We start from the raw sequence: 24,059 nt of genomic DNA, 5'->3' as shown, positions 1-24,059 counted from the left end.
GCACATTTCCTCCCTTCCCCCCCTTTCCCTTGGGCTTCTCCACTCTCACTCCGCTGACCACTCTCCTTTCCCACATGTGTTCATTCGTTCAGTTCTCTTACCCCTCGCTCGACCCCCCCTGTCACTACCTTCTTCCTCTGTTCTTCCTCTGCTGTACTGTGCTGTGCTGCGCTGTGCTCTGCTCTGTTTCTTCACCTCTCCATGATGATGAAATTCGAACACGTTGTTGATAGTGATAGTAGAGTGTACTCTCTCTCCGGCACGTCTGCCAGCTAGTAGCTGGCTAGCTAGAGAGAGGAAATCCCAGCAATCGAGGTGAAATAAACCTTGCAAGTAGGTCGGGCATTATTGCGAGTCAAATGATACACACAAAAGAAGAAGAAGACGAAAAAGGGGACATGTATGCTATTGACCTCTTTCTCCCCTCCTCCCCTCCTCGCCTCCTCTAGACCACTTCTAGAGATCCACATCAGTGACCGCCCCCTTTGAAGCGTCCTGCACTAGCATCGAGTACTTCTTTAGGTGTCCCCATTTCGCCTTGAGTGGTGGAGCCACCCAACTCTTTCTCCTCTCTGCCAACTCTGACTCGGACACATCCACGAGTTCAATACTGTTGCGCTCTGCATCGATTTCAATCGTGTCGCCATCTCGCACCAGACCAATGGGACCACCCACTTGCGCTTCGGGGACGACGTGACCGATGACGAATCCGTGGGAACTGGAAAGGGAGGAGGAAAGGAGAGAAGAAGAAGTGACGTCAGAGTTTGCTCTTGAGGCATTGGTAGTGTGCTGGAGATCTATGACTGCTACTCACCCTCCACTGAAACGACCATCGGTGACACAGGCAACATCATTGCCCAATCCGGCACCCATGATAAGACTGGTAGGCTTGAGCATCTCTGGCATTCCCGGTCCTCCCTTTGGTCCCTTGTACCTCAACACCACCACCGTCTTCTCTCCCTGCTTCAATGACTTGTTCTCCACTGCTGCAACCAGGTCGTCTTCTGTATCGAAGACGCGCGCCTTTCCTGTGAAACGCAGACCTTCCTTTCCGGTGATCTTGGCAACAGCTCCTCCTGGAGCGAGGTTGCCCTTGAGGATACGGATGTGGCCGGTCTTCTTGATGGGGTTAGAGACGGGACGCAGAACATCCTGTCCTTCTGGCCACCTACCGCGCTCCTTGACCCACTTGGCGCAGTTCTCCTTGAGGGTGTGTCCAGTGACGGTCATGTGTTCTCCCTTCATTAGACCCTGCTCAATGCAGTAGTGGATGATTGTAGGAATTCCACCCAGAGTCTTGTACACGTCCTCCATGACGTACTTTCCAGAGGGCTTCAAGTCGGCCAGGAAGGGAGTCACTTCGGCAATGCGCTGGAAGTCATCGATGCTGATGTCTACGCCCACGGCGTGAGCCATGGCAATCATGTGCAGGACAGCATTCGTTGAGCCACCCAAGACCATGGTGAGGGCAATGGCGTCCTCGAAGGCGCCCTTGGTCATAATGTCCCTAGGCTTGATGTCCTTCTCGAGGATATTGCGCATGGCAGCGCCCACATCCTGACACTCCTGGTGCTTCTCGGGATACTCCGCAGGGAAGGAGCTGGAGCCGGGAAGGGTCATACCGAGGGCCTCGGAGCAAGAAGCCATTGTGTTGGCAGTGTACATTCCACCGCAAGCTCCGGGACCAGGGCAGCAGGCCCGGACGGTATCGTACCGGACCTTCTCAGCCTCGGGAGTGCTGCCGTTCATGAGGTACTGGCCGTAGGATTGGAAGGCGGACACAATATCCAGGGCGCCGGGAACAGAGGGGGAGCTTCCGGGTCGAATGGTTCCTCCGTAGACCATGATTCCTGGGCGGTTGAGTCTACCAAGAGCCATTAGCACACCAGGCATGTTCTTGTCACAGCCGGGCACGACGACCATTCCATCGAGCCAGTGACCTCCAGCTGCACTCTCTACACTGTCTGCAATGATCTCTCTACTGGGCAGCGAGTAGCTCATGGCGTCTGTCCCCATGGAGATTCCATCGGAGACTCCCACGGTACCGAACTGATAGCCTGTCAGTCCATTGTCCACCAATGACTTTTTGATCCTCTGACCCAGTCCCAAGATGTGGGCGTTGCAAGGGTTTCCCTCGTACCACACCGAGGCAACTCCGACCATTGCCCTCTGCAGGTCCTCGTCGGCATCGATGCCCTCTGTAGCGTAGAGCATGGCCTGGGAAGCTCCCTGGTCCTTTGGACGTGTGATGATGCGCGAGTACTTGTTCAGGTTGCCCGGTCCGGGTCTGGAAGAGGGTACGTTGCTGGTGCTGGCAAAGGAGCGGGCATGGTGAGGACACTGTGAGAATGTGCGGTATACGGAGCGTGTGAGGTTCGAGGTGCGGAAGAGGGCGGAGGAGGCCATGGTGGGGGGCGTATGACCCGGGTGAGGGTGAGGTGTACGCAAAAGGTGGTGGTGGGAGGGTGAAGAAGGTCCTTGGTTGTGAGTATGGGATTGCAATCCTCTTGGCCGCCAGAAGGAGTCAGTCGCGCCCCTTGGCTGGGATTTTTTCCCGCCTTTGCCGTGCGCCGGGCTTGATTGCCGCGCTTTGCCTGTCCGCGCTGCTCACTCACCGCCGTGCCATTGGTAATGCACCGTTCCCGGTCGCCCTGCGAACAGCCAGCGCCACCATGGTGGTCTTCAATGTCGCCATCGCTACACGACGCAGGCTGAGCAGATAGAAAAGGTAGAGACATAGTGGGCTGACAAGTATCAGGCAAAGGCAGATGTCAAGCTGCGAGTGAGTCAGGCAATGGGTAGTGGGTAGTGTGAGGTGGAATGCGGGGCAAGACGCGCCGCCGGACTGGACCACGGAAGTAGACCAGGGGACCCACGCCGCGCACGCACAGAGCACACACAAAGGCCTAGCCAGCTCAAGATGTAGAACACTTCGATTAATGCTGGTTTTCTGATGTTTGGTATGGAGCCTGCGATGAATGCGAAGCGCTAGACAACTGCTCTTAGGCAGAACAAGCGTAGTGAGCCGTGGCCACGTCTGACTGAACCATGCGCTGTGGGGTGTTGCAGGCGTGTCCGCGTGAGAAGAAGTGGAGCGAAGCCTTGCTTGAGTCCCACTTCCGCCCTGAAGCCTTCTTTCCGAAGTATCCCTGTACCAATCTGTGACGCCAACATACTTGGAAGACTTCATTCTAGTCGCTCGCAGATAAGAATCTCTCTTCGCCACCCTTGATGAACAGGGGAGGAGGTAGAGGAGGCTATGGTGGCTTCATAGACGATGATGACGACTATGGCGCATCAGATGGGCGTGCATCTCTACCACCGCCGGTGCAGGACGAGCTAGACAGGTGAGTAACGCAGGGAAGGATGGTGATGACTGCTCGCCCAACGGCTCGGTCAGAGACGACGTGGCTGAAGCGCCCCATCGCCTGCTCAACAGAATCGACGCAGAGATCACAGACGTCAATGCCCAGATCAAAGAGGTGAGACCCGGTGGCACAAAGGCACTCAGCCAGCCTCGCCAATCCTGCTGACCCAGACCGCATATTTCTCCTACAGCTGCAAAATCTCAAGCGGACACTGGAACAAGAGAGGAAGAAGGTGATACACGATGCCACCTCGACTAGCAACAATGCGGCTGCAGGCTCTTCTCGACCGTCTGGAGGCACAGACTATACTCAGAGTACCTTTCCTTGGAGTAGAGAGCTCCTGAATAGAGCAAAGAAGACGTGGGGCATTGCGAATTGGAGACATTGTCAGGAAGGCGTGGTAAATGGTGAGTGACTCAAGAAGTGGACATTATCGATCAGCATCCCGTACTCACCCTCACCAATGAAATTTCCTACTCCCAGCCGTTCTCGATGGCCGCGATGTCATTTGCATCATGCCGACCGGAGGTGGCAAGTCTCTCTGCTACCAGCTACCAGCCATCATGTCGCCTGGAGTCACTGTCGTAGTGTCGCCTCTTATTTCTCTCTCAACTGAGTGAGTAAGCTCACGGGAGTATGGCGAGGCTTTGCTCGGCAGTATGACTCAACGTTAACCCCACCTTCCCCTGCAGCCAATGCTTCCACTTGCGCGAGGCTGGCATCCCTTGCGAGTTCATGTCCAGCGCTCTCTCCAAAGACGAGGCAAATGACATTCTCAGGAGAGTCAGGAATACTGGTCAACAGCTTCATGGAGATGAGGAGATCAACATCCTCTTTGTCACCCCGGAGAGAATTTCAAAGTCCAAGACGCTAATGTCTGCCCTGCAGAAGGCGTACGAGCGTGGCAGGCTCGCTCGCGTAGTCATTGACGAGGCTCATTGCTGCTCGAACCAAGGTCATGACTTTAGGCCTGACTACAGAAAGCTGTCCATCCTGCGAAAGCTCTTCCCAGAAACCAAGACGACGTGCTTGACTGCGACTTGCTCTCCCTCTGTATTGAAGGATGTCCTCAGCACCCTCGGCATGCCAACTACAACAGAGCCGACCTCTGCCTGGCCGAATCGCACCGTCTACTTTACTGCGCCACTGCATCGACCCAACCTCATCTACCAAGTCCTCACACGTCCTTCTGGGACTGGAGCCGTCTACCAGAGTATCTGCGACTGGATCCAGGAGCATCATCCAGGAGAGACTGGCATCGTTTACTGCCTGAGCAAGAAAGACACAGAGACCATGGCTGAGCAACTAACGCAGCTGAGCGAGGGCTCCATCAAGGCTGACTGTTATCATGCAGACGTAGACGACACTCAGAAGCATCGAATACATGTCCGGTGGAGAGAGGGCAGAATCAGAGTTGTCTGCGCCACCATTGCGTTTGGCATGGGCATCGACAAGCCGGACGTGCGCTTCGTTCTGCATTCGGGCATCTCCAAAAGTCTCGAAGGCTACTACCAAGAGAGCGGAAGAGCTGGTCGAGATGGTAACAGGTCAGACTGCCTTCTTCTCTATCGGCCACAGGATGCCTCTCGCGTCGCAGGTCTCGTGGCCTCTGAGCCTGCGGGTCGTGAGAAGCTAGCAGCTATGCTAGAGTACGCCCAGAGCTCGAGGTGTCGTAAGCTCATTTTCAGAGACTACTTTGAAGATAGTTTGCAAGGCGATAAGCCGTGCGGGGAGTGCGATAATTGCACAGACCCGCCTGAGGCTCAAGACGTCAGCTTCTATGCTTGGCAGATTGTGAATGCTCTGCAGGAGATGTACGACAATGGAGGCAGAATCACAGTTGCAGCTCTTGCCGACCTGGTCCGCGGACTGAAAGGAGGGCAGTACAACGTGGCAGCCGGCGGTGGAGGTGGGAAGAGAAAGCGCTTCAATGGCGGCGGCGGAGGAGGTGGGGCTGCTGTTCTCAAGATGGAATCTTACGGCGGAAAGATTACAGATCTGGCCAGCGACGACGTAGAGAGGGTGATCATCGCTCTCCTCAACAAGCACTACCTCGCCGATGATTACAATGCTACGGCATACAACGTCAATGTGTACGTCTGCCCAGGTCGTCAAGCTATCCGCTTCACGCGCCTGTCTGAGGAGGCTGCGCGGAAGATGGGCAAGGTCATTGAGGTCAATGTGTCTAAGAAGAAGAAAAAGGGCGGAAAAGCCGGCGGCAAGAAGAAGGGTGGGGCTCAGAGATCCGGTTCTCAGTCAGACGATGGTAACGAAGATGATGATGCCGAGGCTTCCAGGCGTACATCGCCAGCGGCAAAGAAGAAGCCTCTCGTAAAGAAGGCAGCAGAGCCTCGCAAATCCAATGGCAGTGGCCGCAAGAAGAAGGTCAAGAAGGGTGCTGGCAGCGACGAAGAGGCCGATGACATCTTCAGCGACTATGACGATGACCTCATCGACTCGGACGAGGAGCGCGCTGCTTTCGAGGCTGAAATGGGCGACTTCATCGTACCTGACGAGGATGAGAACGGAGATGAAGAAGAAGCAGAGGAAGAGCGCAAAGTGAGCAAACCTCGACAATCTTCAGATCGGACTGCCTCGGACAGCAAGTCCAGCAAGGGCTTCTTCGACCGCCGCGCGAGCGGCAAGGGTCTACAGCTGAGCAGGAGCGACGAGGACTACAGCTCTATACCAGGTGTGGAGTTAGATGAAGACGGGTGGGAAGTCATGCCCTTTGGTCTCACGAATGGACGCGCTGGCGGAAGCAAGGAGCAGCGCGGCAACGCCACCGTCGAGAGTCAAGCTCGCAAGAGTCTTGGAGCTGCTATACATCGCAATATGAGTAGCAGCGCTGGTGGAAGTGCAAGGGGCGGAGGAGGAGGATCAGGCGGAGCTGGATCTTCGTCTTTGGGAAGCGGGTTCAAGGATGAACCCATTGAGATCGACTAGGTTCATATAGCAAGAGGAGGATCGCATACCCCGTTTCTGTACCACGCTGTGACAAACAAACAAATAGAGAAGATGTACATTTGGTCATGTCTGTCCTTGAGCAGCCGACGAGTCGTCAATGTCGCCTTGCGTGACTTGACACGATTTGCCCTGCGTCCCTCCCTGCCTCCGTCCATCCGCTCGCTGGTCTGTGCATTCCTCGGACGCGGAGACGTGGAAGCTCAGAGCCGAGGGTCGCTCTTTGATCTTGTATCCATACCATACTCAGCATCAGCAGCATACCAAAGCCATCTTCACGGCAAGCTCAAGCCAAGAGGACTTACTTCTAAGCCTTGTGCAGGCTTACCCCGAGGCCCAGTAGAGGGAAAAGGAAGGCATAGCGCAGCAGGTAGAGCCAAAGCAGGTAAAGATGGACGAGCTGTAAGTTCCCCTCTTCTCGTCCTCCTCTTTCCTCCTTCTCTCTCTTCTCTTCTCCATACTCACCTCCTTTCCCGCTCTTCTCCTCTCTAATCCAGGCTTAAAATTCCACCCATCACCCGCTCCCTCGTCGGTCTCGTCCTTCTCGTCTCCGTGGGTCCCATTCTCCAACTAGCAAACCCTTACACCTTTCTCCTCTGGTGGCCAGCAATATTGAAGAAACAGCAGGTATGGCGGTTGATTACTTGTTTCTTTTTGACGGGTGGGGGCAATATGCAGATCATCTTTGATGTGTTTATGCTTGGGTTAGTGGAAGATGGAAAGTGGGCCAAAGGGAAGGAGGAAGACAAGTGAGCTGACACCTTTGCTGAGTTCTTACAGACGGAACACGATGGAGCTCGAGTTGAATCACTTTCATCGGTCTACGGCCGATTTCACTTGGGCACTCATGGTCATCGGATCCCTCATCATCGTAAGTCGGCTCTATTGGACCTTCTTCCCACAAGGGTCGAGACTGACTGATTACAGCGTTCCGCTTCTCTGCTCGCGCTCCCCCTGACAGGCAACCAACTACCCGCTAGGATCAACGGTCCTCTTCAAGCCGATGCTGATGGCAATCAATTACCTGTGGGCCCGATCCAATGCAGGAGCTACCGTGTCCCTATTTGGAGTGGTCAGCTGCCCAGCCTCTCTGCTACCCTAGTGAGTAGCAGCTCCTTCTCTTCTTCCGCTCTGCCTCCTGACGACTGCTCACTGACTCGTTGACACTCGCATCGCCCCATTTGCCCCCGCTCAGCGCCTACCTTGTCTTCGATCTAATCCTCGGCGGTCTCCCCCTCTTCATCCACTCCTCCACCGGTCTCCTCGCAGCCTACCTCTACCACCAACTTCGGCACGACCTCCCCTCCAACGGTGGTCCTCGACTCATCCCCACTCCAGCTTGGCTGCAGAGGGCTCTCCCTCCCTCGGTGGATCCAGCAAATGCGGGGGTGCAGGCAGGAAGGGATGGACAGGTGCTCGGGTTCGGAGGAGGAACAATGTTCGCTCCAAGGGGAAGGTCGATTGGGGATGGGAGCAGCAGTGGTGCTTCAGGTGGTATAAGCTGGTCCTCCTACCTCCCCTCGTTCCTCCAAGACGGCAACGCAAGAAATAGCAGTAGCAGTAGCAGCAGTGGAGCTACCTCCAGGGGTGCAAGCAGCGCAGAATCCGCCGAGCAGGCACGGAAGCGCTCTGCCCTCCTCGAAGCAACCGAGAAGCGGCTGCGGGCACAGAGGGAGAATTCGATTGCCGGGAGAAATGCTGCGACTGCTGCTGCTGCTGCTGCCGCAAAGACGAGCACGAGCACGACGAGCACGAGTACAATGTCCTCCTCCTCCTCCTTCTTAGGCGAGGGCAAGTCGGTCCGATCTACCGCCCTTGCTGGCTCTGCCTCTGGCTCTGGCTCTGGCGGGGGCGAGACTAGCGAGTCGACTGCTAGCACCACGAGGGCTAGGACGATTGGTGGGATTGGAAACGGGGAAGACAAGGGCAAAGGAAGGAACATGGATGATTGATTGATTGAGCGAGTGCGAGTGCGGGGCTGCGGGGCTGCGTACACTAGGCTATCTGAAAACCAAGTGTGGGGGAGTGGGGATAGAGAATCCGTGAGAGTGAGAACGTCTACCAAGATCACTTGCACACCATTTGCACTCCCTCTTCTTCTCCCCCTTCAGCCTGACCCTGACCCTGACCCAGACCTGATTTCACTTGATTCAGACTGGCACTGCCGGGATCAGATAGAGGGAAACGCTTCCCACTACATTCTCTTCTGGCTGACTGGCTGACTGGCTGGCTGGCTGGCTCGCTGGAAGAAGATTGATCATCAAAAGGGGAAGGTAATGATTCGAATAGTAGTGGTGGTTTGGAATGACAAACGGAGAGAGAGAGAGAGAGAGAGAGAGGTGAGGAATGAGGAATAGGATTTCGAGGAGTACAAGGAGACGGAGGAAGAGGACGAAGCGAGGGTGCTAGGCCAGGCCAGGTCAGGTCAAGTCGAGATGGAGGCAGAGCTGGGGCCCCGCGTTGGCCGACTAGCTGGATGGCTAGCTTCTACTTGCCGTGCTATGCCTGACCAAGCGCTCCGATCCTTGCTTGGACACTCCCCGAGACGCACCTCTGCCTGACCCTCCCCTGCCGCTTGCCCTCTTCTCCACCTCCTTCTTCCACCTCCACACATCTAGACACGCACTGCCAAACGCTTCCCTGTTCCCATTCTTCCTGCCTTTCCGGCCCTATCCAGCCCTAATTCTAACGCTATCCTGTCGCCATTTAAGACTCAAAGGTGAGCGAAGCGCCAACCTTGTGGGCGACTGCGCTCGACTCGGCCGATGCGAGCTTGGCAGTGTCGAGTGCGAGGCCCAGGGAGGCCTTGACACCAGGTCGCAGTGCCTGGGTGTAGCCGAGGCAGAAGACACCCAGGTTGTTGATCTTTGCCTTGACAAAGGCGGCATTGTCGAGGTAGACCTTGGATCCCACCTCGAGGTTGACCCTTCCGTCGGCGGCCGACTTGGAGTCGTAGGTGGCTCGGGCACCAGCCTCAATGTCGGCATTGACACGGTGGTAGTACGAGGCAGAGTAGGTGGAGAGGTTGCCCAGACCCTGGAGGGTAATGGCGTACTCGGGGGCGTTGAAGCCGGCGGCGAGGTTGTACTTGGAGACCTTGGAGGCCTTTACGTCGTACGATGCCTCGGCACCAGCCAGGAAACCGTCACGGCCCAGAACGGCGTCGGCGGTGAAGATGGGTCCCTTGAAGAGGTCGAGGAACTGGCGGGTGTGGAGACCTGGCTGCTTGTAGGTGGAAGCGACGAGGACATTCTTTGCCTGCTTGTCGGGGAGGAGGCTGGAGATGAGCTCGAGCTTGAGTCCCTTGGCAATGTGGTTCTCCAGCTCGATGTGGTTGCGCAGGACATTGGCAGTGGACCAGGCCTGGGTGAGGTTGAAGCCGTTCTTCCTGTCCTCGAACTTGGCCTCGAGGTCGCCGGAGATGGCACCGGACTTGGTGTCACGGACGCCGAGGACCTTGAAGGTGACGCCGGAGGGGGTCCTGGTCTTGACCTCGAGGGTAGAGCCGTGGATGGGGCTGTGCGGTGGGGAGGGTGATGGTGATGAGAATGAGCAATGGCGAGAGATGGCTGTGAGGGCTACGAGGTATTCATCATCTTCTCACTCACATATCCTTGCCGAGGAGGTCGTTTACCGACTTTCCGACATCCTTGAACGAGGGGGGAACTGGCTGGGTCATCTTGAAGGGTATGGCTGGGAGGGGTGGGGCGAGAGTGGAGGAGGGTGGGATGTCAGTGGGTTGGGGTGCGTGGGTGTGAGATTGGGAGGGTGTGTGGTAGTGCTAGCTGTATAGCTGTGCGCCGTGCGGCTCTCGCTCAGTACTCACGTATTTGGTGAAGGTGGGATGAGGTGGTGATGGTTGGTAGGTGGGTGGGAGGCAGTGGTAAGAAGGGACACGAAGGAAGATCAACATGCGACGGGCCAAGGCGTCATGCCAGGCGTGGCTGCTGCTGCCTGTGCCTCTGTCCTGCGCCTCTGCTAGCAAAGCCGGGTCAGCACGGACAGGGCGGCCATGCGCGCGGCCAGATGACCCTCGACCCCCCGCATGGCTTTCACCCACCCACCCTTCCTCCTTCCGTTCCGATATCTGCGCCTCATTTGTTCTGTTCCGGGGGCGCACGTTGCCTTGAAGGAGACCCAGGTAGGATTACCGGCCACTGTGAGTCTACCCGCTGCCCCTCTTGTCCTGTCACTCCTCGATCAATCGCAGCAAAGTCGGAAGCACCAGCAGCAGAAGCAGCGGCAGCAGCAGCACTCTGCATCTCACCAGCCTCCAAAACCTTCCGAGGTTCTTCATCCTTACCCTCCCTCGTCCCAGTCCGCTTCTATTGGCCCTTCGGTCACAGCTCCTATCATCCCGCACTACACCCCTGTGGAGCCAATCCCTCCATCTCATCTTGCTAGCGTCTCCTCTCGTCCCCTGGTCCCATTTCACTCACAATGGTTCTCGAATCCATCTTTGGCTCAAAGTCCACATCAGCCTCATCACCAGCAGCGTCAGGTCCGTCATCAGAGCGGGAACCTCTTCTGGCTAATCTAGGAGGAGAGCGTCCAGGAGCAGCAGGATACGGTACAGCGGGACCTTCGCAACGATTCGTTGTGCCGAAGCCGCCCAGGATCAAGACGCCAGTGAGGGTAGAGACAAAGGTCTGGTTGGCCAACGAGGTGAGTAGACGACGCCGCTGTAGACTTGTCTGGCACTGGCAATTCACCGCTCACCTTTGCTCCCATTCCTCTCCTCGTAGCGCACCTGGATCTCTTGGCTACACGTCTCCCTTTTAATCGGCAGTTTCGCCCTCGCCCTCTTCAACTCCTCTTCCTTTTTCTCACACCACCACCCCGACCTTCCCGAAGACCCTACCCATCCCAAACACCCCAAGCGTAACCCTCCCCTCAACCCAGGAACCGTAAGGGCATTTGCACTAGTGTATGCGGGAATTGCAGTATTGACATTGAGCTGGGGACTGGGGAATTATCTGAGGAGGGTGCATTTGATCAAGACGAGGTATGCGGGCAGCTTTGGTGAGTCGACTGACAAAGGGACGACAAGGTGGCTAAGGGGAGATCTCGGGACCTGACATCGGTCCTTTCTGGCCTCACAGACGATCTCATCGGACCACCCCTCATCTGCGCCGCCCTATTCATTGCTGTACTCCTCAACTTTATTGTCCGAGGTGAGTAGAGCAGCCCCTTCGCTTACACTTGGGCTTGTAGTGTGAGGACCTCTTCTGACTGGCAGAGAAAAGGGATGACTGACCTCCCCCCCTGCTCGTCCTCTTTAATTTTGCGATCCGACAGTGCAAGAACACAACCTCGTGCCGGCCCTATGAGCCAGCCTCCTTTTTCTGCTGCTGCCACGCGACATACTTGATACACATACACATTTGCCAATGACATATTGCTATTGCTGGATTCGACAAAGGGCACTACGCTTCTAGTATGCAGCGTATGCGTATGTGGTGAATGACGGTCCTAGTGAGATGTGTGACATGGTGACTGAATTGCAGATGCTCTGCTGCGACGATCTTCACTCCTCCTCTTCGGCGTCTAGAAGATCCATGATCGAATCGTTGTCCTCCTCCTCCTCCTCCTCCTCCTCCTCCTCCTCCTCCTTGTCTTCCTCCTCCGCATCTTCTTCTTCTTCACTATCCAGCAATCGAGCCGAAGAGCGAGCACTCCTCTTTCTCTTCCCCTTGCCCTTACCGGCAGCTAGGACCTCCTGACTACCTTCATCCGCCTCAGTAGCCTTTGCAGATCCAACCTCTTCTTCCTGCTCAAGGACAGGAGTAATCCTAGACTCCCCTTCCTCCTCGTCCTCTTCATCTTCCTCGAGCCCAGTGTTGGTAGCTCCAGAAGTCTTCGTAAAGGCATACAGTACGCTCCCACCTTCGAAGAGACCAATGTCCCACCCAGCTGCACGCCCACCGGCATAGTAGCGCCGACCGCTGTCCATCGCCATCTCGCGCTCCCGCTCGCGCTCCTCTTCCTGCCGACGCTTGAGAGCAGCTGCTGCAGCAGCGGCTTTGCGAGCATCTCGGGCAACAGACGCTTCAAGCACATCCAAGTCTGCCAGCTCTAGGAGCGACTTGCCCTTGTGTGAAGCATCATCATCTGTCTCCTCGGGGGTTGGGGAGATCAAGTCTTCCTCTTCGTCATCGTCGAGTCCGCCTGGCAGAGCATTGCTGCCTTGCTTGACGGCGGATGAAACCCCCTGCATGGGAGCCTGGGCGGACACGACGGCATTTATAATCTCGTCGTTGAGAGGGGTGAAGGAGGCGGGATCCGTCAGGTCCACGTGTCGCCAGTCGGCCAGACCGGCGAGACGGGAGCGGGCTTCCCTTGCGAGCTGCGATGAGCAGACGAGAGAGGAGAGGTTGTGAAGTGAGCAGATGGTCTTGCGGGACGATTGGCATCCCTGCACTTTTCTACAATGACTTACCTGGACATCGCGCGTAGCTTGTTGCATGGAGGCAGGGATGAAAGACGGGGGCGGCGGAGAATCCTCGTCCGAGCTGTGCTCTCCATCGCCCTCACCTCCTTGCTCTCCTTCGCCAATGAGCACACCCTTACCACCGCATGTGCAGATGAGCAGATCGTGACACAGACAAGGCGTGTCTTCGTGCAATGTGAAGATATCCTTGAGCTCTTCCTGCGAGAAGGAATCTCCTCCTTTACCCCTCTTGCCCGAATCGCCACCACGACCGACATTCTTCTTGTCCTTGCTCGAAGAAGTGTTCATGAGAGTATCGGACAAGCCAAGCTTTGTGATCTGCCTCTGGAAGATCTTCTCGTCCATTGTTCCGCTCAGCATCATCCTGTAGATGAAGCAGTGCTTCTGCTGACCATCGCGGTGGATACGGGCCATCGCTTGTTGATCTAGAGCCGGATTCCATTCTGGTTCGAGAAGGAAGAGACGGTTGGCTCCGATCAGATTCAGACCCACACCGCCTGCCCGGGTAGAAAGAAGGAAGACGAAGGATGATCTGACTGGCGAACGGTTGAAGGTGTTGACAATGTCTAGGCGGTCATCCTGCTTCGTCTGACCATCGAGACGTACATACGGGTACCTAAGCTTCTTGCAGAATGCCTCCAGCACATCCAATGTCGAGGTGAAGGTGGAGACTAAGACGACCTTGTCATCCGTCGTCGACTTGATCTTTTTTAGCATCCGACTGATGACAGTCAGCTTCCCACTTAGACTCTCGTCTCCGGTGACTTTCCTCGACGGGAAGAGGTGACGAGCATCGCTCAGCAGGTCGCCGGCTAAAGTGCCGTTGCTGCTGCCAGACGCCATGCCTTCTTTCAGCAGAAGCTCAGGAGAGTCACAGATCTGTCGAAGCATCGTGATAAGGGGAAGAGCTGATCCTCCAGCGCTCCCACTGGTTAATGCCCTCACTTCCGTCGACTTGAGCACTCGTCGATAGAGCTCAAGCTGTAGCTTCGATGGACTGCAGAAGATGACCGTCTCATTCTTGGGCAGTAGGAAGCCATCGAGGATGTCTGCTGTCCGGCGGATGACGACGAGCTGCGTCACTGTGGAGAGCGTGAGGCTGCGTTGTGCACCTAAGTCTCGCACCTCCTTCGAGCAATGCTGCACTCGACTCTTGAGGATGGGATCCTCGAAGATCGCCTTGAAGGAGTTGTAGCTTCCCAGCAAGCCAGGGCAGACGAAGTCGATCATGGCGTAGAGCTCCGACAAGTCGTTCTGAATTGGTGTACCGGTCAGAATGATTCTCCGACTTGTAGAGAGCTGTGCGAAGATCTTGTTCGTCTTCGTGTCTTTCGACTTCAGACGGTGTCCCTCATCACAGACAATCAGCCCGATCTGCGGCTGAGCAGTCGACAGAATGTCGATGCAGGTCCGCAATTTCTCGTAGCCTATGATGAGCACTTGATCTCGCCTTGAGGTGACAAAGCGCTGCGTGGCTTCCTTACTCTTGGAGCCGTCGACAGCGACCACGCCAATCGTCGTTGGGCCTAGCCACTTGCGGAACTCCCGCTTCCAATTCTTGACGAGCGACAGGGGACAAACAACGAGAGCCTTTTCAATGACGCAAGGCTTGGATGTGTAATAAGGGCTCTGGCGCAGAAGCGTCTCGATGAGGGTAATCGTCTGTAGTGTCTTACCCAGTCCCATCTCGTCAGCCAGGATGGCGCCTTTCTGACCATTGACATCGGTGATGCCAGTGACTCTTTCGTAGAGAAACTTGACGCCTTCAACTTGATGGGGGCGTAAAGCTTCCGACAGGATCGGATTGACGACGACATCGACGATGGGAAGATTTCTGCGGTTGTACTTCTTTTGGTGATCTGCGTCAGGTCGCTTCAATACGATTGCTCCAGAAGCGTTCGGGTCGTAGCGTGGCTCGGGCTGAGTCTCTGGATTGAAGAGACCGTGGGGTCGAGGCTGGACGGCTGTTGCAGCACTCTTGCTAGAGCTTGAGGATGCCTTCTTGGGGCTCGACTCCTCTTGCAGAGCACGTCCCACCTCGGGGGAGAGCCGTTCGGTATTCTGCTTCGACCGTGGCTGAGGAAGAGGCTTGCTGTAGAAGGAGGCCGAAGGCGCGGCTGCAAGAAGCCCTTGCGCACGTGACGAAGCAGGCGTAGTAGACTGGACGGAGATCGCACGCGAATCAGCTTGCTTGGCCTTGACTTTCTTGGGAGGATAGATTGGCTGGCCAGGGATACCGGACAAATACTCTCGATGGGAGATCTGACGGTCGATCTCGATCTCCTTGCCTCCCACAGTGAGCTCTTCGCCTCCGCCCAAGTCTTCAGCTACGATCTTATTGCTGAATCCAAGCTCCCTTCCACTTTCTTGGCACTTGAGCTTGCAGGTCCCCTGAGCTCGATTAACGATCAGCACGGCGTCACCGTCCCATGTCTTATGCTTGCGCCCCTGAGGCTTCCTCCAAGTGCACATGTAGTACTCCTCGCTTTCAGAAGATCCACTTGCTGGGCTTCTATGCGTTTGCGGGGCCGTGCTACCGCCGCTCTGCCGTGTGAGTGAGGAGAGGCGGGACATGGGTGGCGTCTGGGCGCTGATGGCTTGCCCTCGCTGAGGGGTGAGATTTGTCGATGTCCGGGTCTCATCGTCCACTTCGCCAACTTCGCCTCTATCATAGATGGTTGAGGTGGTGGACTGCCTCTTCAGGGGTGCCACAGGGCGGTCTGGCGTCTCACCTGAAGCATACCGAGGTGCAGAGGGCCCCGCTGATGCACTACCAGCACTGTCAGTCCGCTGTAAGAAGGACGGAGGCTTGAATGTCCCTCTTCCGCCGCTGCGGTACATTGAGCGCGAGAGAAAGCCTGAGTGAGGCCTCTCGGTCGACGATCAGCTCAGGTGATGAAGGATGTTTCAATTGGCAAGGTATGCTGACCAGGACGACAGGCGCACGGCGTCCAACACCTTCTCGCGGCGGAAGTTGAGCTCAGCTTTCTCCCTTTCCGTCGCTGGACGTGACGTGCCTCGCTCACAGGCACTGCTTCCGCCCCGCTCTGCTTCCACGTCCTGTCAATTGCCATTCCTACTTCCGTGTGTCGCCCTCTTTCTCTCTTTCTTCCCTTTCTTGCCTCCCTTTCCATTCCTCGTTCCTCACCGCCACTCCGTCTTTGTCTCGACATCCATCCTCCGGCGGCACTCGGCATGCCACCCACTCCCTCGACACCCAGCCGCGTGGTGGATCCCGCTGATCCGGACTTCACCGCGTCTGACCTCCGAGTACCGGAATTGCGCTCTCTCCTCGCAACTCGCAACATCCGCTTGCCAACGTCCGCCAGGAAGCCAGCTTTGGTCAAAGCAGTGGAGGAAACGTTTGGCACGCCGGGGCAGACGCGAGGTAATTTCGCTAAACAAGAGGAAGAGGAGGATGAAGCTGGCAACTTCTCGGATCAGAATGTATTCCAGACGGGCAGTGGCAATGAAGCCAGTCCAAAGCCCAGGGGAGGCGTAAACAAGGCCAGGAAGAGTGCAGGAGCCGAACTTTCAACGCGAAAGACAACGAAAGTCAAAGACGAGGCGCCAGCTGCCAGAAGAAAGGTGCGTGAAATGGTGATGTGCTTTGTTTGGCCGACTTTACTCTGACCCACCCTTTCATCCGCACTTCCAGACCATCGACCCTTCAAGCCTAGCCAGCTCTTCGGCTCGGAAACCTACATCATCAGTACCTCAAGCGCCTTCGCTTCCGTCCTCGCGATCAGTCTCTTCCGTCTTCCAAAATTACATGGATCCTATCGTCGCCAAAGCAACACCTCCGCGCAAGGTCACAGATGGGGTCAATGGGACCCTGAGAAAGACGAGCGGCGCTGTGAAGCGTATGACCAGTACCATCACTGGCAACTTCGACAGCCCAGACGAAGGAGCTGATGCAGACGTGTCCGGCCTCGCCGACGATGTAGAAGACAGTGAAGAGGACGAAGAGGACGAGGTAGAGGATGAGACCCCCTCAAAAGCTCGCGGAAGGAGGCGGCCGCTCGTATCCTCAAAGCGGAAACGGCCGATGAGCACCAATAGCGCCCCCTCGGCAGCAGCTGTCCTTCGCTGGCTAGCCACAGCTGCCCTCATCGGGTGGTGGATCTACTATGTGCGGGATAGCAAGACGATCGGATACTGCGATATAGCCTCGGACAGCAATGCTCTGCTCGAGACTCGGATAGACGATTATGACAGGAGGAGACACATCAGAGACCATGCTTCTGCAGACGATGAAGCCGATTCGGTTCTCCTCATGGATCTGGTGCCCAATGCGATTCGTCCCGGTTGCACTCCCTGCCCTCCTCATGCTTTGTGCGCAGGGGGAGATCTCAGATCGTGTCTATCCGATGAGTACATTCATCGTCCTTCCCTCTGGTCAAGTGTGCCTATCCTTCGCTCGCTCCTACCTCTGCAATGGCAGTCGGAGAGATGTCACACCGACAGTCGTCGACTGGAAATGATTGATGAACTGGCGGGAGAGATTGCTCGTCAGCTGGGCAATTGGCGAGGGGCTGTGACCTGCGGCAGTCGGCCCCAGCCAGAAGTAGCGTCTTTGATCGCCACTATTGGCCAGCGGGAGGACCTCTCGCTTTCCGAGGAGGACAAGGCGAGCCTGAAATTTGCAGCAAGGGAGGAGCAACTGTTCCAAGCCTTGCTGGACCTTCGAGATGAAGCTGCTGTTTCGTCAGAAGAGTACTTCTCGCATTTGTGGGATAGTGCAATCGAGGAGCTGGAGACTGAAGGACTTGCGAAGCGCTTGACGGTCTCTACCCAGCCGAGGGAGTCAAATTCAGAAGCCTCGTCCAGTCAAGATTCAATCGTCCTGCTACTCCCGGCTGCTTCTCTGGCTGTTATCCCTCTCGGCTGCCGGCTGCGACTTGCACTGCGCTCCCTCTTCAGAGCTACGTTCCTCTACATCGTAGCGGCTCTGTCGGCCGCACTCGCGCTCCTCTACACTCGCAATCGTCTGCGACGATCTCGCTTCGAATCTCACAAGATCGACGAGCTCACAACGGAAGTTTTGCAGCGTCTGGCCGAGCAGCAGATGGTCTCGCTGCATTCCAATGCGCAACCCTCCCACCTGCCTGCCAACCACTTGCGAGACCTGATGCTACCTGCAGCCAGAGGCGTCTCTGCCGTAGTGAGGAAAAGCATCTGGAGTGGGGTCTCGAAGCAAGTGGAGAGCAATTCGAATGTGCGCGTGGGTATGAAGAAGTGGAAGGGAGAGTACAGCAGGTGTTGGGAATGGGTCGGCGTCGTGACGCCTGGTTATGGTGGAGGTACTAGTGGCGCTTCGAGCCCGGCGCCTGGCACGCCTCACGGTGGGGACAAGATGATCAATGGCTCTGCAGAAGAGGGGGGAGAGGGAGAAGGATCCGAACCTGTGGAGGAGATGGTGCAGAGCAAAGGCAGTAGACGTGTGTCATATGGGCTGAACTAAGTCGTGGCCGGAATGTAATGCTATTCAACGATGTCGCTCTCTCCTTTGAGGTCTGCCTTCTACATTGATTTCCCTCCCCGCCGGGATCCGACCAGTGTTGCTCTCTACAACACTCGGCGGGGCTTGTGTTGCTCTCCACATGATCGGAGACGGAAGCAGGAGGCCGTCAATGGTGTGCCTGTCTAAATTTGTACCTGACTTCATGATTTCACACCTTGCTGAAGCTATCCAGCGCTGGACTGACGCCCTGATTGACTCGAGTTGCCCTGAACCTGCCCTGACCGATCGAATGCTGCTCATGATTTGCTCTCAAGATCTGACTAGGAGTCGTTTCATGCCTCATGATTCGACCTACTCCTATCTCCTCTGCCGCGCCAGATCGACAGTGGTCGGACCTCCTTCGGTGCCCAGGAGAAGCCTGACATCCCGGAGTAGGATCTCCTGAGCGCATTCCCTTATATCTACCTCATTTGTACTGTCCCCGGCTTTCCACCTCTCGGTGGTCGTGCACACCAAGCTGGCAAAGCTGCGCACGAAGGCCTGAATGAAGGCCTTCCTCACCCGTCGCCCCTCCACGGCTCCCTCGGTGCGAGGCTTGCACTCTGACTCTACGCACGCCCTATCCTCTCGTCAGCAGCAAGACGATGAAGACTTCTACTACCCTGCCTTGCCACTTTCAAGCACCACATACGGGCAATCGCGGTCTCGTGCTGAGCGCAGCCTACCCTCTGCTGGTCAGAGCAGCGGAAGCGGCAGTGGGGCCGGACACGACATTGGCTCTGTTCCAGCTAGCCGAGCCCCGCCTTCCAGCTGGGCACGCAACAAGACTCGATTCAGCCTGAGCAGGACTGACTCGTCCAGCTCTAGGAGATCGCTCAAGACCACCAGTGGCGGGAATGATGCCAAATGGGGAACGATAGGAGCGAGATCAGGGCCTGGTGTGATATTTGGAAGAGCAGCCTCCTACGATGATGCGAACACAGTGCCGCTCAGGAGGCGAGGTGTACCCCCTAAGCACGACGAAGCCGTCTTCGAGAAGACGCCCCATCCAACGGTGTTCGTGGTCACGAACGCGAATGGAGACGAGGAGACCGACGGCACTGAACGCAAAGAGGCGGTCATGAGGGGCGAGATTTCAAGAACACAAAGCTTGAGCGATGGAAGCTGTACGAATCGCACCATCAATGACTCCCGCGTAACTCTCCTAGAGGCCCTTGAACAACATCCTGACATGTTGTCATCAAAGTGCTCCGCGGACGCGAGCGCGAAGGACTCAGGCGCAACAGCAACTTGGCTCCCGATGTCTGACGACGCAGAATCGCAAGCGCCTCCAAGGAGAACGGCCACTGTGAATAGCCTGCAGCGTGGCAATGCCTCTAGCGCTACTAGTGTGACCTTGGGCAGCATGTTCAGAGGACTCAGAAGAAAGGCCTCTCTACCGGTCCTGAGCTTCAAGCCATCAGCTGACGAGTCCGTGGCAGATCCGATGCGTCAAGCACTATTACCAAAGAGCTGCGCATCTTCAAACGCCAGTCATCGGCCCGCGATGTCGCCCATAGCTCTAGCTTCTGAGCTGAGCGACTTGGCAATCTCTCATGGCAATGGCCTCCTGAATGACGCGGAGTATCGCATTCTTCGCAAAGGTCTCTTTGAGGTGGCGCAGAAAAGTTTAGCTGTGTCTGTCACCGGTAGCGCGATATCGACATCCTTCTCGCAAGAAGCTGGCTCGGCGCTGGATGCTGGGCCGTCGACAAGCGGGCCGATTGCCATCTCTGGTGGTCTAAGGAGGCTTCCCGAAGAAGTGGGTGACCCTAATGATACGCAGGCGGCTCTACCATCTACGAGCTTGCGTGAGCGTCGAGGCGTCAGTAAGCCAGGAGGTACTGGCCAACACGATGCTCAACAGCTTGCGTCGGCCTCATCGCCTTCACGTTCCGATCGGGAGCGGGCACACCTAAAACAATCTTCGAGCTCAATTCATTCGGCGAACTCGACCACTTCATCACCTTTCCCGGACCGGAGAAGTCTCCTCACAGACGCCTCGCACTCTCCATCGCGTTTGGGCAGCTTGCTACGAAAAGAACGTTCACCTCGCTCTGGACCTGCTTCCATTGCATCTTCACAGGTCTCGTCAAAGAGGAGGTTCCGAGGCCCAACAAAGGAGGAGGAACAAGAAAGGATGCGAGAGCTGGAGCGGATTGTGCAGGAGACCAGGTCAGTCAAGAGCCTCAAATTGACCAGTGCATCGGCACGCAAGCACGATCCGCCATCGTCTCCCAATGACGAGAAGGGAAGGACACCAAATGGCGCATCGATACTTGCTGGCGCAGACGTCCCGCCTATTCCCGTCGCTTCCACGTCTTTTCTCGCCATGGCTGTCGGCTTGGACGAGCAGGACATAGAGTACAGGGAGAAGAGCAGCGAGTTGATACAGGCCGAGATTAGGGTTCTGCAAGCAGAAGGAGATAGGGTCACAAAGGCTTTCGACGTTCTGGAGAGTAATGTGCTCGAAAAAGGAAGGAGTCTACTACAGGGGGACGCTTCGGCCGATGGTGAGGGTGACGCTGCGACCAGATTGCATTGGCTACGGACGGGAGAGCGGCCAGTAAGCACTGATAAGGCGGCTGTACTACCTAGGAGGAGAAAGGAGCCGCCAAGCACGCCGCCCTCGGCGTTTCGTCGGCTTGACGGTCCGCTTGTCACAACACCTCGCGCTAATGCCCATCGAGCACTATCTGCAACAGCTCAAGTCCATGACACTGGGCGCAACGCAGAGCAAACAGCCTGGGAGCTCTCTTCGCAGCTGAAGACTTTGCGGAACGAGCTCGAGATTGTCGAGAGCGGGAAGAGAGATGTCGTCCGTCGGTACGACGATCGGATAGCCTTCCTCAGGAGCAAGGAGCGGGCGGCAAAGATAAGGGAGGGCTTCGCGTGAGCTTCAGTCTCAACGAAGATAGTGTGCAAGGAATTTCGGTTCACACGAGTCAGTAGAGGTTGTTCGACAGCCCCTGATACCTGCACGACTCTGTAGCATCTAGCTCAATCCACTTGACGATAATGAATAGAGGGAGGCGCCCTATGCTATACTTGAGAGCAAGTGGTCAGGTCCATAGATATCTCGAACCATGCATTGCTCGTTGCTTGGACCGCTGCCTCCAACCGAACCTACGAGCGGCGTGATGTGCGCCGCTGCCAAGGCAAGGTCAAGCGGGAGAGTGATCAGAAACAAGGGGCTTGAGTGTAGCCAATTCTGGCCGAAATAGCTTCTGAGCTCACGAGCTCCCTCGAGCTCCCAGCAGCCTCCCTTTTGAGCGTATCCTCCGGGCCGACTTTTTAGGTCCGAAGTGGACGCCAGGCGCGGGAGGAATGGCGTGATAGGCAAGCGAGATGGCGTGCGATCACGACGCGCTGGGGCCTCCGCTCGCCATTGCTGCCTGTCGGGCCTCGGACTCCACTCACCACTTTGCACGGGGATATGGCACCATAGCACGACGCTCAGCCCGCCCAGTCGATCCTGGTGGCCCTCATGGGCGGGCCGAGATGACCAGAGGCCGATGGATGGCGTATGGAAGGGGACAGCTGGAGGTATAAGAAAGCCAACAGTGGTGGCTGGTCCAAGTATAGCTCCTTTCCCCATTCATACAACATCGTATACTCCTCGTCCGTATCTTTGAGCTCGTCTCTTGGCAGTCATGGCCCAAGTATCGACATCACCGCCCCCACGCTACTCCCCCGAGGGTCAGACTTACCTCGCCACCAAGCCCGTGAGCCAAGTCACAACTTTCACGACAGACACTACCGCCACTGCAGCAAAGAAGAGCTCCACGATCAAGGACTTCAATCCTTACCACAACCCCTTCTCCGCTGACGACACCGAGGCTGACAAGCAGTACCCATACGCTCACCTCAAGCCTTCCTTCCCCACTGACATCAACACGGAAGAGTACCAGCCCCTTGACAACTACGTCGACCGCGGAACATTCGGAGACTCAGCCAAGCGCAACCTTCTTTCTGTAGTGGACAAGGTCGACAACCTCAGCGTTAACATCGGCACTGAGCTGTCTGGCTTCCAAGTCAAGGACTTGAATGAGGCACAGAAGGATGACCTTGCACGACTAGTAGCAGAGCGAGGCGTAGTTGTACTCAGGGGCCAGCATCTCGAGGCCGATGAGCTGGTCAAGCTCGGCCGCTACTATGGACACACAGAGCGCCCGCTCCACCAGCACCCCTCCTCCGGCGTCCCTCGAGCACGCGAGTGGAAGGACACATCACTCGACGATATCCACACCATCTGGCATGACGAGAACATGAGGCCTACCGGTACTCTCTACACCGCTACCGAGCTGTGGCACTCCGACGTCTCCTTCGAGAAGAACCCACCCGGTCTCACCGCCCTCTACAACCTCACCAACCCTGTTCACGGCGGTGGCGACACACTCTTCTCATCCTGCTACGGACTCTACGATGCCCTGTCTCCGCCCATGCGAGAGTACCTCGAGACGCTCACTGCCCTTCACTCTGGCGTGGAGCAATCGGAGGGAGCATCCAAGGCCGGCCTCCACCTGCGTCGCGGAGCCGTCGAGACTGAGCACCCTCTCGTGCGAACCAACCCTGTTACTGGCTGGAAGAGCGTCTACGTCAATCCGGCCTTCACTCGTCACATCGTCGGTGTCCCCAAGAGCGAGTCGGACGCCATTCTCAACATGCTCTACAGCCTGATGAATGTCGATCCCAATCTCACACTGAGGGTGCGCTGGGAGAAGAACACCCTAGTCCTCTGGAACAACGCCGTCGTCAACCATGCAGCTACCTTTGACCACTGGAGGCCAGACCCTTCTTGCAGGCGACACGCACTCAGGGTCGCTGCCACCGCAGAAATCCCTTCCCTCTTCCTACCCAACGGCGAGGAGGGTGTTAGCCGACAGGAGGCCGTTTGGGCTCTTGAAGGCTTCGATGTCGAGGCACTCAAAGCTAGAAGCAGGAAGAACATCAAGAACACCGGATTCAAGGATTGAGATCTAGATGACAGGCGACACCAGGGGGAAGGGGAGAGGGATGGAGGAAGAAAAAAGTAAACGGGTGAAGTACCCAAAACACTTGACTTGACATGACGACTTGTACATTTATATCCATCCACATCATCAGTCTCGGCTTCTCGACGACATCGGCCACAGCACCATCAGCTGTCTTGCCTACCATTGTACAATACGACATGATTAATACACAGTTGCTCTAACTCTACTTGCTTAATTTGACTCCTGAGTGTGTACATGTTCACCGGACAACGGTGTCTGCGCTCTCTTCCGTAGCGGCACGGGTGACAGCTAGCGGGAAGCACCCAATTTTGATCTGCGGCGCGACGGGAAGCGAGACCACGTGGTGACTTCTCATGATCGAGCTCCCACTCGAGCCTGCCGTTTTAGGCCACTGCTCTGCTTTCAACTTGTTCACGAAGATATGTATGCCGCCGAGGTGCTCATCGCGGTAGTGTTCAGGATCCAAAAACTCGCGACTCGAGGTAAGAGATCGACTGGGACTCTGGCTCCTGCTGATGAACTTTTCACTGTAGGCGCGACTGAAAGACATGCTATCGCGTCGACTGCGCTTGTACCTTGGTCCCTGACACGGCCGTCATTTGAAGTCTGAAAAGTACCGGTGTTGGTTAGCCTGAATAAAGTCGGGTACGAGAGAGAGTGCGGGCAGACTTCTGACAGGAATTTCAAATTGAGGTGATCGAGTGGATTCGGAGCTAGAAATCCAGTGGAGGAATGGGATCTGGGCGTTGTCGTGGGCGTTGGGAAGCAGCGGGCGG

General features: G+C 56.4%; 11 protein-coding genes across 11 annotated transcripts; 6 read left to right on the top strand and 5 right to left on the bottom strand.

Annotated features, from left to right (window-relative positions):
• Positions 1-39: 39 nt before the first annotated feature.
• On the bottom strand, positions 40-2,485 carry BCV69DRAFT_284793 (putative ILV3-dihydroxy-acid dehydratase mitochondrial precursor). The gene is made up of 2 exons (XM_025493173.1): positions 815-2,485; positions 40-718 (listed from the first exon to the last, which is right to left on the bottom strand). The coding sequence occupies exons 1-2, from the start codon at positions 2,404-2,406 to the stop codon at positions 457-459; spliced, it is 1,854 nt and encodes a 617-aa protein (XP_025345975.1). The 5' UTR covers positions 2,407-2,485; the 3' UTR covers positions 40-456.
• A 653-nt stretch (positions 2,486-3,138) lies between these two features.
• BCV69DRAFT_262865 (ATP-dependent DNA helicase) lies at positions 3,139-6,392 on the top strand. Its single transcript, XM_025490725.1, has 5 exons — positions 3,139-3,347; positions 3,440-3,482; positions 3,559-3,775; positions 3,852-3,984; positions 4,061-6,392. Exons 1-5 carry the CDS (start codon positions 3,232-3,234, stop codon positions 6,312-6,314), a joined length of 2,763 nt encoding a protein of 920 aa, XP_025345974.1. The 5' UTR covers positions 3,139-3,231; the 3' UTR covers positions 6,315-6,392.
• A 25-nt stretch (positions 6,393-6,417) lies between these two features.
• On the top strand, positions 6,418-7,988 carry BCV69DRAFT_63688 (Der1-like protein). Its single transcript, XM_025495417.1, has 6 exons — positions 6,418-6,734; positions 6,830-7,036; positions 7,113-7,203; positions 7,294-7,433; positions 7,528-7,708; positions 7,810-7,988. Exons 1-6 carry the CDS (start codon positions 6,724-6,726, stop codon positions 7,882-7,884), a joined length of 705 nt encoding a protein of 234 aa, XP_025345973.1. The 5' UTR covers positions 6,418-6,723; the 3' UTR covers positions 7,885-7,988.
• A 1,050-nt stretch (positions 7,989-9,038) lies between these two features.
• Positions 9,039-10,011, bottom strand: BCV69DRAFT_300966 (putative mitochondrial porin; the record flags this gene model as incomplete). The annotated part of the gene is made up of 2 exons (XM_025494511.1): positions 9,039-9,849; positions 9,941-10,011. 2 exons carry the CDS (start codon positions 10,009-10,011, stop codon positions 9,039-9,041), a joined length of 882 nt encoding a protein of 293 aa, XP_025345972.1.
• A 470-nt stretch (positions 10,012-10,481) lies between these two features.
• BCV69DRAFT_262857 (hypothetical protein) lies at positions 10,482-11,788 on the top strand. The gene is made up of 4 exons (XM_025490724.1): positions 10,482-10,997; positions 11,078-11,354; positions 11,435-11,506; positions 11,631-11,788. Exons 1-4 carry the CDS (start codon positions 10,773-10,775, stop codon positions 11,660-11,662), a joined length of 606 nt encoding a protein of 201 aa, XP_025345971.1. The 5' UTR covers positions 10,482-10,772; the 3' UTR covers positions 11,663-11,788.
• BCV69DRAFT_284789 (hypothetical protein) lies at positions 11,717-15,709 on the bottom strand. The gene is made up of 2 exons (XM_025493172.1): positions 12,772-15,709; positions 11,717-12,678 (listed from the first exon to the last, which is right to left on the bottom strand). The coding sequence occupies exons 1-2, from the start codon at positions 15,622-15,624 to the stop codon at positions 11,860-11,862; spliced, it is 3,672 nt and encodes a 1,223-aa protein (XP_025345970.1). The 5' UTR covers positions 15,625-15,709; the 3' UTR covers positions 11,717-11,859.
• A 147-nt stretch (positions 15,710-15,856) lies between these two features.
• BCV69DRAFT_314370 (hypothetical protein) lies at positions 15,857-18,284 on the top strand. The gene is made up of 2 exons (XM_025495109.1): positions 15,857-16,371; positions 16,442-18,284. Exons 1-2 carry the CDS (start codon positions 15,979-15,981, stop codon positions 18,245-18,247), a joined length of 2,199 nt encoding a protein of 732 aa, XP_025345969.1. The 5' UTR covers positions 15,857-15,978; the 3' UTR covers positions 18,248-18,284.
• Positions 18,285-18,791: 507 nt separating this feature from the next.
• On the top strand, positions 18,792-21,182 carry BCV69DRAFT_300962 (hypothetical protein; the record flags this gene model as incomplete). Its single annotated transcript, XM_025494510.1, has 1 exon — positions 18,792-21,182. The coding sequence occupies one exon, from the start codon at positions 18,792-18,794 to the stop codon at positions 21,180-21,182; it is 2,391 nt and encodes a 796-aa protein (XP_025345968.1).
• Positions 21,183-21,253: 71 nt separating this feature from the next.
• BCV69DRAFT_63524 (hypothetical protein) lies at positions 21,254-22,199 on the bottom strand. The gene has a single exon (XM_025495416.1). The coding sequence runs from the start codon at positions 21,882-21,884 to the stop codon at positions 21,324-21,326; it is 561 nt and encodes a 186-aa protein (XP_025345967.1). The 5' UTR covers positions 21,885-22,199; the 3' UTR covers positions 21,254-21,323.
• On the top strand, positions 22,087-23,130 carry BCV69DRAFT_242556 (TauD-domain-containing protein; the record flags this gene model as incomplete). Its single annotated transcript, XM_025490037.1, has 1 exon — positions 22,087-23,130. A coding segment is annotated over one exon (1,044 nt), but the record flags the coding sequence as incomplete, so codon positions are not given.
• Positions 23,131-23,478: 348 nt separating this feature from the next.
• BCV69DRAFT_63513 (hypothetical protein) lies at positions 23,479-24,045 on the bottom strand (the record flags this gene model as incomplete). The annotated part of the gene is made up of 1 exon (XM_025495415.1): positions 23,479-24,045. A coding segment is annotated over one exon (351 nt), but the record flags the coding sequence as incomplete, so codon positions are not given.
• Between the last annotated feature and the right edge of the window lie 14 nt (positions 24,046-24,059).

The sequence above is a fragment of the Pseudomicrostroma glucosiphilum genome, assembly GCF_003144135.1.
Source record: "Pseudomicrostroma glucosiphilum strain MCA 4718 unplaced genomic scaffold BCV69scaffold_14, whole genome shotgun sequence".
Classification (NCBI taxonomy): domain Eukaryota; kingdom Fungi; phylum Basidiomycota; class Exobasidiomycetes; order Microstromatales; family Microstromataceae; genus Microstroma; species Microstroma glucosiphilum.
The sequence above is the reverse complement of the archived record's forward strand: the minus strand, read 5'-3'. Positions and strand labels throughout refer to the sequence as shown.